General features: G+C 40.9%; 1 protein-coding gene across 2 annotated transcripts in view; it reads right to left on the bottom strand.

Annotated features, from left to right (window-relative positions):
- The window catches only part of WDR70 (WD repeat domain 70), a 365,021-nt gene that overhangs the window by 336,199 nt on the left and 14,529 nt on the right, over positions 1-14,293 (bottom strand). Inside the window, exons 4-5 of one of the 2 annotated variants that reach the window (XM_054486906.2) lie at positions 12,110-12,227; positions 7,637-7,832 (exon numbers count right to left, since the gene is read on the bottom strand). In XM_054486906.2, coding sequence (XP_054342881.1) covers positions 7,637-7,832; positions 12,110-12,227 — 314 coding nt within the window. The remainder of the gene's footprint in view (positions 1-7,636; positions 7,833-12,109; positions 12,228-14,293) is intronic. The other variant, XM_054486907.2, reaches the window with a different exon arrangement.

The following is a 14,293-nucleotide window of genomic DNA, read 5'->3' as shown; positions in this document are numbered from 1 at the left end:
CACAACTAGACTGGGAAGAAATCCATTAGAATTACCTGTGGAGCCTTTTGTTATAAATAATACAAATTGCAGAAGTTAAGCCAAGTTCCACTACAGTTACACTGAATCAATCTCCAGAGTACAGGACCTAAGCATGCATACTTTTTAATTGCACCAAAGCTGATTCTTACATTCAGATTAAGAAACACTAGGTTAGCTGGGTGCAGAGGTTCACATCTGTAATCCCAACACTTTGGTAGGCTGAAGTGGAAGGATCACTTGAAGCCAAGAGTTCAAGGCCACAAGGACAAGAGAGCAAGACCCTACTCTACAAAAAATATAAAAAGTAGCCAGATGTGGTTGTATGCACCTGTAGTCCTAGCTACTCAGGAGGCTGACGCAAGAGGATCACTTGAGCCCGAGAGGTTGAAGCTGCGGTGAGCTATGATTACACCACTTGAATGAGAGTCAAAAAAATTCACTGCACTCCAGCCTGTTTGAAACAAGACCCCATCTTTTAAAAAAAAAGAATTAATTTTTTTTAAAAAGTTAACACTAGGTTAAAGAAAGGTTCTTTTTAAAAATATTACCCCATTAATTTCAACAATATTTGCTAAAATATCTAGCCACTCCACTATGTGAAATTGGTTGCTTTCCTATTAAATAGACTATCAAAAATGCCATAGTGATTACGAACAACAAAAAACTCAAATCGGATTCAGAAATCGCCAGGTGGAGTCCTGCCCTGCTGTGGTGGTGTTTTCCCTCATTTAGGGAATTAGTACTATTAGTTGCAATGTGACTTGTGTTACAGATAGTTTAATCTTGCTGCAGTGGGGAAAGGGGATTAAAACAGAAGATCCTTGAGGCAAAGAGACCAGCTAAGTGGCTACAGCAGAAGTTCAAGTGTGACAAAGTAAAAGCCTAAGTTTTATCTTAGATGTGTTGAATTTATAATATTGTTGGAGTTTAAATATGAACATAATTCATGAGTGGTTAGAAAGATTGACTGGGGACCGGGCACAGTGGCTCATGCCTGTAATCCCAGCACTTTGGGAGGCAGAAGCAGGCAGATCACTTGAGGCCAGGAGTTCAAGACCAGCCTGGCCAACATAGCGAAACCCCATCTCTACTAAAAATACAAAAAATTAGCCAGGCGTGGTGGTGCACACCTGTAATCCCAGCTACTCAGGAGGCTGAGGCACGAGAATGGCTTGAGGCCAGGAGGCAGACGTTGGAGTGAGTCAAGATCGTGCCAGTGCACCCCAGGCTGGGTGGCAGAGCAAGACTCTGACTCCAAAAAAAAAAAAAAAAAATGGAGGGAGGGAGGGAAGGAAGGAAGGAAGGAAGGAAGGAAGGAAGGATGGATTTTACATGCTCTTACCTGTAGAAGCTACAAAAGTGGATCTCATCAAGAGAGATTAGTGACTAGAGGCTGGGAAGGTTCGGGGACTGGGAAAGATGAAGAGAGGCTGATTAACAGGTACCAATATATGGTCAGATAGAGAGATAAGACCTAGTATTCAAAACATCAGTAGGGTGACCATAGTTAACAATAATCTTACTGTATATTTTAAAACAGCAAGAAGAGAATAATTTGAATGTTCCTAGCATAAGGAAGAGACAAATATTTAAGGTGATGGATATCCTGGATATCCCAATTACCCTGTTTTAATCTGTACACATTTTATGAATTTATCAAATTGTCATATATACCCCAAAAATATATATATTATCAATTTTTTAGAAACTAAAACTGCCATAATCCAGCAATCCTACTAATGAGTATATATCCAAAGGAAAGGAAATTCACATTTTGATACCTGCACTCCCCTTTTCACTGCAGCACTATTCACAATGACCAAGATATGGAATCAACCTATGTGTCTGTCAATAAATGAATGGATTTAAAAATTTAATACACATACACACACACACACACAAATACTATCTGGCTAAATTTAGAAAGTATAAAATCATGTCACATGCAGTAACAAACATAAGTTTACAGGACATTGTGTTAAGTGAAATAAGCCAGGCACAGAAAGATAAATACCACATGTTCTCATTCAGATGAAGCTAAATAAACTGATCTCATAAAAGTAGAGAGAATAGTAGAAACAGAAACGAAAGGGTGAAAAGGGTAGGAAAAAGAGGGGTATAAAGAGAGTTTGGTTAACAGATACAAAATTACAGCTAGACAGAAAGAATAAGTTCTAGTGTTCTACAGCATTGTAAAGTAACTATAGTTAACAATTATTTACTCTATATTTTCAAAGAGCTAAAAGTGAGAATTTTGAATATCACCAACACAAAGAGATGATCAATGTTTTAGGCAATGGATATGCTGATCACCCTGATTTGATCATTACACTCTGTATACAGGTGTGGAGGATCACACTCTACCCCAGAAATATGTACAATTACGTCAATTAAAAATAATCTGTCGATTAAAAAAAATCTTTAAAAATATAATCTTGGCCAGGCACAATGACTCACATCTGTAATACCAACACTTTGGAAAGCCAAGGCGGCAGGATGGCTTGAGCCCAGGTGAGACCAGCATGGGCAAGATGGTAAGACCCCAACTCTACAAAAATTTTAAAAATAAAAAATTTGGCCCGGGTGAGGTGGCTCACTCCTGTAATCCTAGCACTTTGGGAGGCCAAGGCAGGTGGATTACCTGAGGTCAGGAGTTCAAGACCAGCCTGGCCAACATGGTGAAACTCCGTCTCTACTAAAAATACAAAAAATTAGCTGGGTGCAGTGGCACATGCCTGTAATTCCAGCTACTCAGGAGGCTGAGGCAGGAGAATCGCTTGAACCCAGGAGGCGGAGGTTGCAGTGAGCTGAGATTGCACCACTGCACTCCAGCCTGGGCAATAGAGCAAGACTCCATCTCAAAAAAAAAAAAAAAAATTAATCTTTGGCCGGGCAGTGACTCAAGCCTGTAATCCCAGCACTTTGGGAGGCCAAGACAGGAGGATCACTTGAGCCCACGAGTTTGAGAGGAGCCTGGGCAACGTAGTAAGACCTCATCTCTACTAAAAAAAAAAAAATAGCTAGGTGTAGAGGCACATGCCTGTAATCCCAGCTACTAGGGAGGCTGAGGTGGGAGGATCACTTAAGCCCAGGAGGTCAAGGATATAGTGAGCTTTGATTGCACCGCTATACTCCAGCCTGGGTGACAGAGAGACCCTGTCTCAAAAAAACACAAAAACTGTAATCCTCTACAAAGCCAGAAAGTATTTATTCATACTTTCTGGATTTGATCTCATTCTCCTCATCTTTCTACTTTCTCCTAGTAAGAAAACTTAGCCATGCACTAATCAGGTACAATTTCATGACCATAGCTGTACTTATATACATTTGGGCCTTTGCTATAGCAATTTTTTTCTGGCTTGCAATATGCTTCTTTCTTCCCTTCTGTTTATCAGCCATTAGTCAGCCTTGCAAACCTGTATTAGCTCACACAACCATAAACAAAATACCACAGACTGGGTGACTTAAAACAATAGAAATGTATTGCTGACAGGTCTGGAGGCTAGAGGTCAGTAATCAAAGTATGGACAAATGTGGTTTCTGGTGAGACCTCTCTTCCTGGCTTGTAGACGACCACTTTCTGCTATGTCCTCAAAAAGCCATTCTTCCTTTCCCGTGGGAGAGGAGGAGTTAGTGCACGCTTTCTGGTGACTCTTTTTATAAAGACACTAATTCTATCAGATCAGTGGAAGTAATGTAGACAATAAGAGTACATTTTTCTGTAGAGAATTTAAAAACAATGATAAAATCAAGCAAAGATAAGCCTGCTTTTTATTATCACCTTGTGATGGCAATTATAAACAATGTTAGTTTAGACACTACTTAATGTTCTTTTTGCTATGGTTCCTATTGAGTTTTAATAACATATATGTGAACTTCAATCAACATATATGTATTACTTATCTTTTAATAAACACTGTATTCTGGCCAGGTTTCTGTAATCCCAGCACTTTAGGAGGCTAAGGCAGGTGGATCACCTGAGGTTAGGAATGCAAGACCAGCTGGGTCAACATGGCGAAACCCCATCACTACTAAAAATACAAAAAATTAGCCAGGCGTGGTGGCAGATGCCTGTAATCCCAGCTACTCAGGAAGCTGAGGCAGGAGAATCACTTGAACCAGGGAGACAGAGGTTGCAGTGAGCTGAGATCACGTCACTGCACTCCAGCCTGGGCAACAGAGTGAGACTCCATCTCAAAAATAAATAAATAAATAATAAAAATAAATAACCACTGTATTCTACACGAAGTTAATTTGAAGAACTCCCAGTTATCTACACCACACGCTGCACAAACACACTCACCTACTCAGGTCTCTACATACTGTTTTTCATGGTTCAGAATCATTCAAGCTCATTTCAAGGGTAATTTCATATCTCCAATCCCTGTTGTACTACGTTTCTGCATTTAAATACTAGATTCAAAATAAACCAAGATTATAAAGACAAAGAAACAAAATGCTAAGCAAATCCAATTCTGTTTTCTATGAATGCCAAAAGAAAAAACAAAAGACATGGTTGGCAAAAGAATTTAAAAGGGTAAATGTTTGAATACCTCAATTGTTTTCACCAAAAGCATTCTAAAGCAATGGACCATTTAATGGCAATGTTTGACATCATTTAGCCATTTTCTCTGATTTTTAGAGAAAAAAAAATTTAGAAGTTTTTACCAAATATAAAATGAATTTTCTGTAAAAACACTTTCACGAAAAAGAATTTTTTTTTTTTGAGACAGGGTCTTGCTCTGTTGCCAGGCTAGAGTGCAGTGGTGCAATCTCGGCTCACTGCAGTCGGCCTTGCCGGTTCAAGCAATTCCCCTGCCTCCGCCTCTTGTCACCATGCCTGGCTAATTTTTGTTATTTTTGTTTGTTTGTTTTTGTGAGACGGAGTCTCGCTCTGTCACCCAGACAGGAGTGCAGTGGCGCCATCTCAGCTCACTGCAAGCTCCGCCTCCCAGGTTCACACCATTCTCCTGCCTCAGCCCCCCGAGTAGCTGGGACTACAGGCACCCGCCACCATGCCTGGCTAATTTTTTGTATTTTTAGTAAAGATGGGTTTTCACGGTGTTAGCCAGGATGGTCTCGACCTCCTGACCTCGTGATCCGCCCATCTCGGCCTCCCAAAGTGCTGGGATTACAGGCGTGAGCCACTACGCCCAGCCTATTTTTGTATTTTCTTAGTGGAGTCAAGGTTTCACCATGTTGGCCAGGCTAGTCTCGAACTCCTGACCTCAAGTGTTCAGCACTCCTCAGCCTCCCAAAGTACTGGGATTACAGGCGTGAGCCACAGTGCCCAGCCAAAATATTTCAACCTACAGAGATATTTAAAAGCCACTAGAATTGATAAAAGAAAAAATATACAATCAACATTGCAATTTCTGGAACTTATTGTAAAACAAAAATTTTAATGAAACTGTCAAATTTATTCTTATTTTATTCTTGTTTGTTTTCTTAATTTTACATATGCACACACATGAATGCATGTGCATGTGTGTGTATATATACTATAGATCTGTTGTTTCATGTGAAAGAAAAATGTACAAAATTGAAATTAGAAGGTTTATTTGATCAACTACAGACAGACACAAATTGACAAATTTGCTGTACTATGTACTGAGAAGGAATACGCAAAGAATACCGATTTTGACAGTCATTGACAGATTTACAAAAGCTGTTGCTTTTCTGATTACTTTTCATTTCATTTCGTAATTATTACTAAAAATAATTCATCACATAAAGAAGGGAGGTGTTAAAAAATTATCTACCCCAAGTGCAGCCGGGTACGGTGGCTCACGCCTGTCCCAGCACTTTGGGAGGCCGAGGCAGGCAGATCACGAGTCAGGAGATCAACACCATCCTGGCTAACACGGTGAAACCTCATCTCTACTAAAAATACAAAAAATTAGCTGGGTGTGGTGGCGGGTGCCTGTAGTCTCAGCTACTCGGGAGGCTGAGGCAGGAGAATGGCGTGAACCCAGGAGGCGGAGCTTGCAGTGAGCGGAGATGGTGCTACCGCATTCCAGCCTGGGCGACAGAGTGAGACTCCGTCTCAAAAATAAATAAATAAATAAATAATCTACCCCAAGTGTCAAATACAAAAGTGGACCATTTCCTTTAGCATTCTTTCCTTTTAGTATTTTGGAGATTGTACCTTTTTTTTTTTTTTTTTGAGACCGAATCTCACTGTCACCCAGGCTGGAGAGCAGTGGCACAATCTCAGCTCACTGCAACCTCTGTCTCCCGGGTTCAAGTGATTCTCCTGCTTCAGTCTCCCGAGTAGCTGCGACTACAGGCGCGCACCACGACCACGCCTGGCTAATTTTTGTATTTTTAGTAGAGACGGGGTTTCACCATGTTGGCCAGGATGGTCTCAATCTCTTGACCTCGTGATCCGCCCACCTTGGCCTCCCAAAGTGCTGGGATTACAGATGTGAGCCACTATGCCCTGCCGGGCAATTACTCTTAAAATTGTAAACTTATATACTTGGCTTAAACTAATCTAAGGTTAACCAGTATCTCTGGCCTCCTCCCAAATCATGTCTACAAATCAATGAACTCTGATTTCACTCTCCCATCTTCTACTTCATTGTTGACAATAATTTTAGATCCAGTTTGCTTTTAAATCCTCCCAAATTTACCCATCATCATTATTATTTGCAGACAATGCATACATAGATTTTTTTTTTTTTTTGAAACGGAGTTTCACTCTTGTTGCCTAGGCTGGCGTGCAAAGGCGCGATCTCAGCTCACTGCAACCTCCGCCTCCCAGGTTCAAGCGATCCACCTGCCTCGGCCTCCCAAAGTGCTGGGATTACAGGCATGAGCCACCACACCCAGCCGCATACGTAGATTTAATAAAATGTTTTATCCATTGATTTCTTTTTAACACATTGCTTTTTGCTCTCCATTTATTATTTTTTAGTTGTTTTCTTCCTCCTGAAGTTCTTTCAATACAGGCTGTCAGTAATAAACTCCACAGTCATTTTCCTCAGGTTTTTTGCGGGGGTTGGGGGAGCGGTTTGAGACAGGGTCTCACTCTGTCACCCAGGCTGGAGTGCCATCCGTCGACCTCACTGTAACCTCTGCCTCCCGGGCCCAAATTATCCTCCCACCTCAGCCTCCTTGGGTAGCTGGGACCACAGGTGCGCACCATAACACCCATCTAATTTTTGCATTTTTGTAGAAACAGAGTTTCGCCATGTTGCCCAAGCTGGTTTTCAATTCCTGAGCTCAAGCGATCCGTCCACCTTGGCCTCCCAAAGTGCCGGGATTACAGGTGTGAGCCACTGTACCCGGCCTTTTGCCTCGGTTTGGTTGTTCGTTTGTTTTTTTGGTGTTTTTGTTTGTTTGTTTTTTGGAGACGGAGTCTGGCTGTCTACAGGCTGGAGTGCAGTGGCACAATCTCGGCTCGTTGCAACCTCTGCCTCCCAGGTTCAAGCGATTCTCCTGCCTCAGCCTTCCAAGTAACTGGAATTACAGGTGTAAGCCACCATGCCCGGCCTTTCCTCAGTTTTTAAACTGGCTGTTACTCATGAAAAACAGTTTAGCAGAACTGATCTCTACAGTACTTTAAAGATATTACTCCACTGAATTCTTAAATTACCACTGAAAAACTTACTTCCTCTTCCTCCTCTTCCTCTTCTTCTTCCTCTGCTTCTTCTTCTTCTTCATTAAGAGGTGGAGGTAAAGGACCGAGGATATCTTCCTCCATAAAATTAACTGGTTTTCCTACCATTTTAGGGGGTAAAGGAGGGCCAATTAACTCATCATCAGAAGAGTCAGAACTCTGTTCACTTTCACTGCTGCTCGTATCCCTGAAAATACAGAAACAGAAACTCTTTGCCTCTGCTGCAATGAAGAGCACACTTTGGAAACAGTATTCATTTCTCAGGATACTTTTCCTCTCCTATTAACAACAATTGGGTAATTTTTAATTTTTTTAAATTTGCAGTTCAAACATTAAATGTTTAATGCAAATATTTGATCTTAAGAAAGTTAAAAAAACTGTCTTACGCAAAGTCAAAAATAAAGGGTCACAGCAATCATATGTTAGACAGCCATTAGACCATTAGCACTCATAAAGAGACAGGTGAGACTGAGTGCAATGGCTCACACCTGTAATGCCAGCACTTTCAGCGACCAAGGCAGGTGGACTTTCAGGGACCAAGGCAGGTGGACTGCCTGTGCCCAAGAGTTTGAGACTAGCCTGGGAAACATCGCGAGATCCTGTTTCTACAAAAAATAAAAATTAGCCAGGTGTGGTGGCATGTGCTTGTGGTACCAGCTACTCAGGAGGCTCAGGTGGCAGGATCACTTGAGCCCAGGAGGTCAAGGCTACAATGAGCCACGACTGCATCACTGTGCTCCAGCCTGAACAACAGTGAGACCCTGTCTCAAAATACAGATATATAATAAAAATTTAATTTAAAAATTTTAAAAAGAGGTGAACAAGGAAATACAGAAGAAAAACTACAAAACAATAATGGACAAAAACCACTGAGATAGCCAGTGCCTCAATTAACTATATTTGAATCCAATCCCTGATTGCCACAGTAGCAAATAATGCCAGTCATGTAAGGAAGTTAATATTACACCCAAACTGTTTCAATATAATTTCCGAAATAAAAGTTATTTCTCACGGCTAATCCAAGTTTGCCACACTGCCAAAACATTAAATGTAGCATTCTTGCATTCTAAAAACACCATACTCTAACCAGGGGTATCCAAGGGAGAGAATACAGTCATGGGTTCTTAATTTGCTTCTGGTTGGGCCAGTGAAGCCATTTCCTCATCCCTCTTTTCTACTTATCACTAGAGACAGAAACTAAAAACCATGGCTTCAAGATGCTAAAAGTCTAAAACAACAACAATATAACGCAGGTTGGACGGGCTAGAGTCTAGGGCATATCATACTGATTCCCAAGTGGTTTCCTATCCACCACACCTGAGGACTATTATACACTCTCACTAAGGTCTCTAGCAAACACCTGTAAGCATAGCCCTCACCATCCACCACCCCTCCACCTGCCCCCAGAGTTGAGAATCAGCATTCTTAATTGTATCAATTAATCTTTCAAATATTTGATAAGATTAAAAGTGTCACTGCCCTCTAATGAAGTATCTCTGGTATGTAAGCTCCAGGAAAGCACAAATTTCTGTTTTGTTCTAGCATCTAACATATTTCTAGCATCTAAAAAATGCTTCACCTACAACAGGCACTCAATATCTACTGAAGGAAAAACATGAGATTTTTCTTTTTGTTTTCATCTAGGTTAAAAATTGAAAAGAATATATTCTCACATTCAGATTACCTTTAAACAGAGGTATATGAACTAGCAAACTTCCATAAAGATCTGAGTTTCTACATTTGAGCCACTGCGTAGCTCAAATCTCCACTCCAAGGCCTTCTTTCTAATTGAACAGGTTAAGTTTGGTTCGCAACAAGGTCTTTGCACTTGTAGTTCTGTCGGCTGACTTACCCTTCCCATAGATTGTTACATGGCCTGTTTCTCATCTTTGGAGTTTCCTCAAATGTCTCCTCCTCAAAGAAGTCTAAGGGCACACTCCTTTTAAACTTGCAGGCACACCACCACTTCCCATTACCTTAAGTACCTTTGTTTATCTTCATTACATGCCTGCTAAGTTATTTTATTTGGTTATTTAGTTGTCTGTTATCCATCCCTTCAAATACTCCCACAACAATGTGAGCTCAATGAGAACAAAGGTCTCATCTGACTTGCTAATTGCTATATCTCAGTGCCTAAAACACTGTGTAATCCACAGTAGATGCTCAGTAAGTAAGTAATAGGTGAATGACTAAATAAATTTATATTAAGCCATTCATACTCCAAAATTTTCCCCCTTATGATTAACGCACAAGTTTCCAACTGTACTGGTTTAAAATGGATTTTTTTTTTTTTTTTTTTGAGACAGAGTCTCACTCTAGAGTCCCAGGGCGTGATCTTGGCTCACTCCCCGTACCAGGTTCAAGTGATTCTCTTGCCTCAGCCTCCCAAGTAGCTGGAATTACAGGCATGAGCCACCACGCCCAACTAATTTTTGTATTTTTAGTACAGACAGGGTTTCATCATGTTGGCCAGGCTGGTCTCAAACTCCTGACCTTGTGATCCACCCAGCTCGGCCTCCCAGAGTGCTGGAATTACAGGCATGAGCCACCTCGCCCAGCCCTCAAGTATCTTTTTTAACCACAACAAAATAAAACCAAAATCAGGCCAGGCGCAGTGGTTCACGCCTATAATCCCAGCACTTTTCGAGGTAGAGGTGAGCAGACTGCTTGAGCTCAGGAGTTCAAGACTAGCCTGGGCAACACTGTGAACACCTGTCTCTACAAAAAATACAAGAATTAGCCAGGCATGGTGGCACACACCTGTAGTACCAGCTACTTAAGGGGCTGAGGTGGGAGGATCACTTGAGTCTGGGAGGCGAAGGTTGCAGTGAGTTAAGAATGTGCCACTGCACTCCAGCCTGGGTGACAGAGTAAAACCCTGTCTCAAAAAAAATTTAAAAATCAATAACGAGGAACCTTGGAAATTGTACAAATACATGAAAATAAAACAACAGGCTTCCAAATGACCAAATGGTCAATAAAAAAAATTTTTTTTGATTTCTTGAAACAAAAGAAAATGGAAACAAAACATATCAGAACCTACGGAAAACAAAGAAAACAGTACTAAGAAGGACATTTACAACAATAAACACCTACATAAAAAGTAGAAATACATCAAATAAACAACCTAATGATGTACCTCAAGGAACTAGGCAAAGAATAAAGCAAACCAAAAATTATTAGAAGAAATTAAAAAAATCAGAGCAGAACTACAAATGACATTGACACTAAAAAAAGAATAATAATGCCGGGCACGGTGACTCACACCTGTAATCCCAGCACTTTGGGAGGCCGAGGCGGGTGGATCACAAGGTCAGGAGTTCAAGACCAGCCTGGCCAACATAGTGAAACCCAGTCTCTACTAAAAATACAAAAATTAGTTGGGCATGGTGGTGGGCACCTGTAATTTCAGCTATTCAGGAGGCTGAGGCAGAGAAGTGCTTGAACCCGGGAGGCGGAAGTTGCAGTGAGCCGAGATGGCGCCACTGCACTCCAGCCTGGGCAACAGAGTGAGACTCCATCCCAAACAACAAAAAAAAGAATAATAAAACATCACTGAAACAAACGTTGATTTTTTGACAAGATAAACAACATCAATGTGTTAGGCCATTGTTGCATTGCCAAAAAGAAGTAACTGGGATGCCAGGCACGGTGGCTCACACCTGTAATCCCAGCACTTTGGGAGGCCGAGGTGAGCGGATCACGAGATCAGGAGTTGGAGATCAGCCTGACCAACATGGTGAAACCCCATCTCTACTAAAATACAAAAAAAATTAGCAGGGCATGGTGGCCCACACCTGTAATCCCAGCTACTTGGGAGGCTAAGGCCGGAAAATCACTTGAACCCAGGATGCAGAGGTTGCAGTGAGCCCAGATCAAGCCACTGCACTCCAGCCTGGGTGAAAGAGCAAGATTCCATCTCAAAAAAAGTAATAACTGGAGGCCAGGCCCAGTAGCTAACACCTGTTATCCCAGGACTTTGGGAGAATGAGGCGGACAGATCATGTCAGGAGTTTGAGACCAGCCTGGCCAACATGGTAAAACGCTATCTCTACTAAAAATACAAGAATTAGCCGGCCGTGGTAGCGCACGTCTGTAGTCCCAGCTACTCAGGATGCTCACACCTATAATCCCAGCACTTTGGGAGGCCGAGGCGGGCGGATCACCTGAGGTTGGGAGTTCGAGACCACCCTGGCCAATATGGTGAAACCCCATCTCTACTAAAAACACAAAAAATAGCCAGGGGTGGTGGCGCATGCCTGTAATCCCAGCAACTTGGGAGGCTGAGGCAGGAGAATCGTCTGAACCCAGGAGGTGGAGGTTACAGTCAGCCAAGATCACACCACTGCACTGCAGTGGACGATAGAGCAAGACTCCGTCTCAAAAAAATTAAAAAAAAAAAAAAAACTCTATAAACACCTAGAAACTGATAGTTTAATAGAAGTCTTTCTGAAAATCAGGCACCTGGAAGATGATTTGGAGCAATCTCTGACATTTGATCTTGAGGATGTTGGCTCAATATCTTCATTTTGTCTTCTTAATTCTTTCTCTCTGTTCATTTCTTCCTCTTTTTCTCTTGCTTCTGAAAAGATTAAAAAAAGATTAACAAAAAAATTCCGACGGTTACAATTCAAAATATGTTAGTATTAGAAAGGCTAAAAATTAACATAGTCACAAAGATATAACTTAGAGTGTCAGCAGTAACAGGAAAAAATTATCAACCACAGCCACTGGAAAACAATATGATGGTTCCTCAAAAAGTTAAACGTAGAATTATTACGTGACCCAGCAATTCCACTTCTGGTATATATCCAAAGAAACTGAAAGCACAGTCTAAAAAAGATACTTGTATACCCAAGTTCCTAAGAACATCATTCACAACAGCTAAAATGTAGAAGCAACCGAAGTATCCATCTGTAGATAAATGCATTAGCAAAATGTGGTATATCCACATAATGAAATATTATTCACCCAAAAAGGAAGGAGATTCTGCAATATGCTACAACTTGGATAAACCTTGAGGACACTATGCTAAGTGAGATAGACCACTCACAGAAAGACAAAAAGACAAATACTGTATGATGGCACTTACATGAGGTAATCTAGAGTAGTCAAAGTCAGAGACAGAAAGTAGAATGGTAGAAAATGGTAGAAAATGGTAGAAAGCCTCTACCAGAGGCTAGAGGGAGGGGGAATGAAGAATTGTTTAATATGTATAGAGTTTCAGTCTTACAAGATGAACAGTGTTATAGAGATGGATGGTGATGATGGTTGCACAACACTATGCACTTAAATATTAAGATGGTACATTTTATGTGTATAACAATTTTTAAAATTAGAAAAACAAACTTATCAACCTAAATGGCCAATGTGGTAAAAGAATTGAACAAAATTACTGCATAGCAATATAATATTAACTGCAGAAAATAAAAATAGTGATAGAAAACAGAAATCTGGGAAAATATTAACAGATATGCTAAGCAAAATTAGCATAATGTAGATGGTAATATATTTTTTAAAAAGTATTCAAAGGTGAGATTTTAGGTAATTAACTTTCTAATGTTTTAAAACATAAATTTAGCACTTCTTGGCCTGGCGCGGTGGCTCATGATTGTAATCCCAGCACTTTGGGAGGCCGAGGTGGGCGGATCACCAGAGGTCAGGAGTTCGAGACCAGCCTGACCAACATGGAGAAACCTCGTCCCTACTAAAAATAAAAAATTAGCCAGGCATGGCAGCACACGCCTTTAATCCCAGCTACTCGGGAGGCTAAGGCAGAAGAATCACTTGAACCCAAGAGGTGAAGGTTGTGGTGAGCCGAGATTGCGCCATTGCACTCCAGCCTGGGCAACAAGAGCAAAACACCATCTCAAAAAAAAAAAATACAGCACTTTTTTTCTGAATTTCCTACAATAGAATTTTGATCAGAGACTAGCTATCAAAGTCATAATAAAATTTATACTAGCCGGGCGTGGTGGCTCACACCTGTAATCCCAGCACTTTGGGAGGCCAAGACGGGTGGATCACGAGGTCAGGAGATCAAGACCATCCTGGCTAACACGGTGAAACCTCGTCTCTACTAAAAATAGAAAAAAATTAGCCACGCATAGTGGCGGGTGCCTGTAGTCCCAGCTACTCAGGAGGCTGAGGCAAGAGAATGGCGTGAACCCGGGAAGCAGAACTTGCAGTGAGTCAAGATTGTGCCACTGCCTTCTAGCCTGGGCGACTGAGCGAGACTCGGTCTCCAAAAAAAAAAAAAAAAAAATTTATATTATAGGCTGCTCTGTCTATAAAGTAGTCATTCTTTTATTCCTTTACTTTCCTAATAAACTTGCTTTCACTATATTTAAAAAAAATACATTAATTTTCTAGAGTTGTTTACTCCAGAAAAACAAAAAATATTTAAAATATTAACTTTTTTCCCTCTGATAATCTCACTCTACAATTGTGGGGGCACTAGGAAGAAAAAGGATTATATATGAATAGTTTGGTTCTCAATTGCCACCAACCTCAATAACCTGAGATAATCTTTAACATTTTTTTCCTTCACTTAATAATGAAATACAATACAACCCAAGTTGAGCAGCAGCAAAGGACACTTATCAAGTGGAATGTTGTATTCTTTAGGGTCTTTAGTTGCTGGGACAT

The sequence above is a fragment of the Pongo pygmaeus genome, chromosome 4 (assembly GCF_028885625.2).
Source record: "Pongo pygmaeus isolate AG05252 chromosome 4, NHGRI_mPonPyg2-v2.0_pri, whole genome shotgun sequence".
NCBI lineage: Eukaryota > Metazoa > Chordata > Mammalia > Primates > Hominidae > Pongo > Pongo pygmaeus.
The sequence above is the reverse complement of the archived record's forward strand: the minus strand, read 5'-3'. Positions and strand labels throughout refer to the sequence as shown.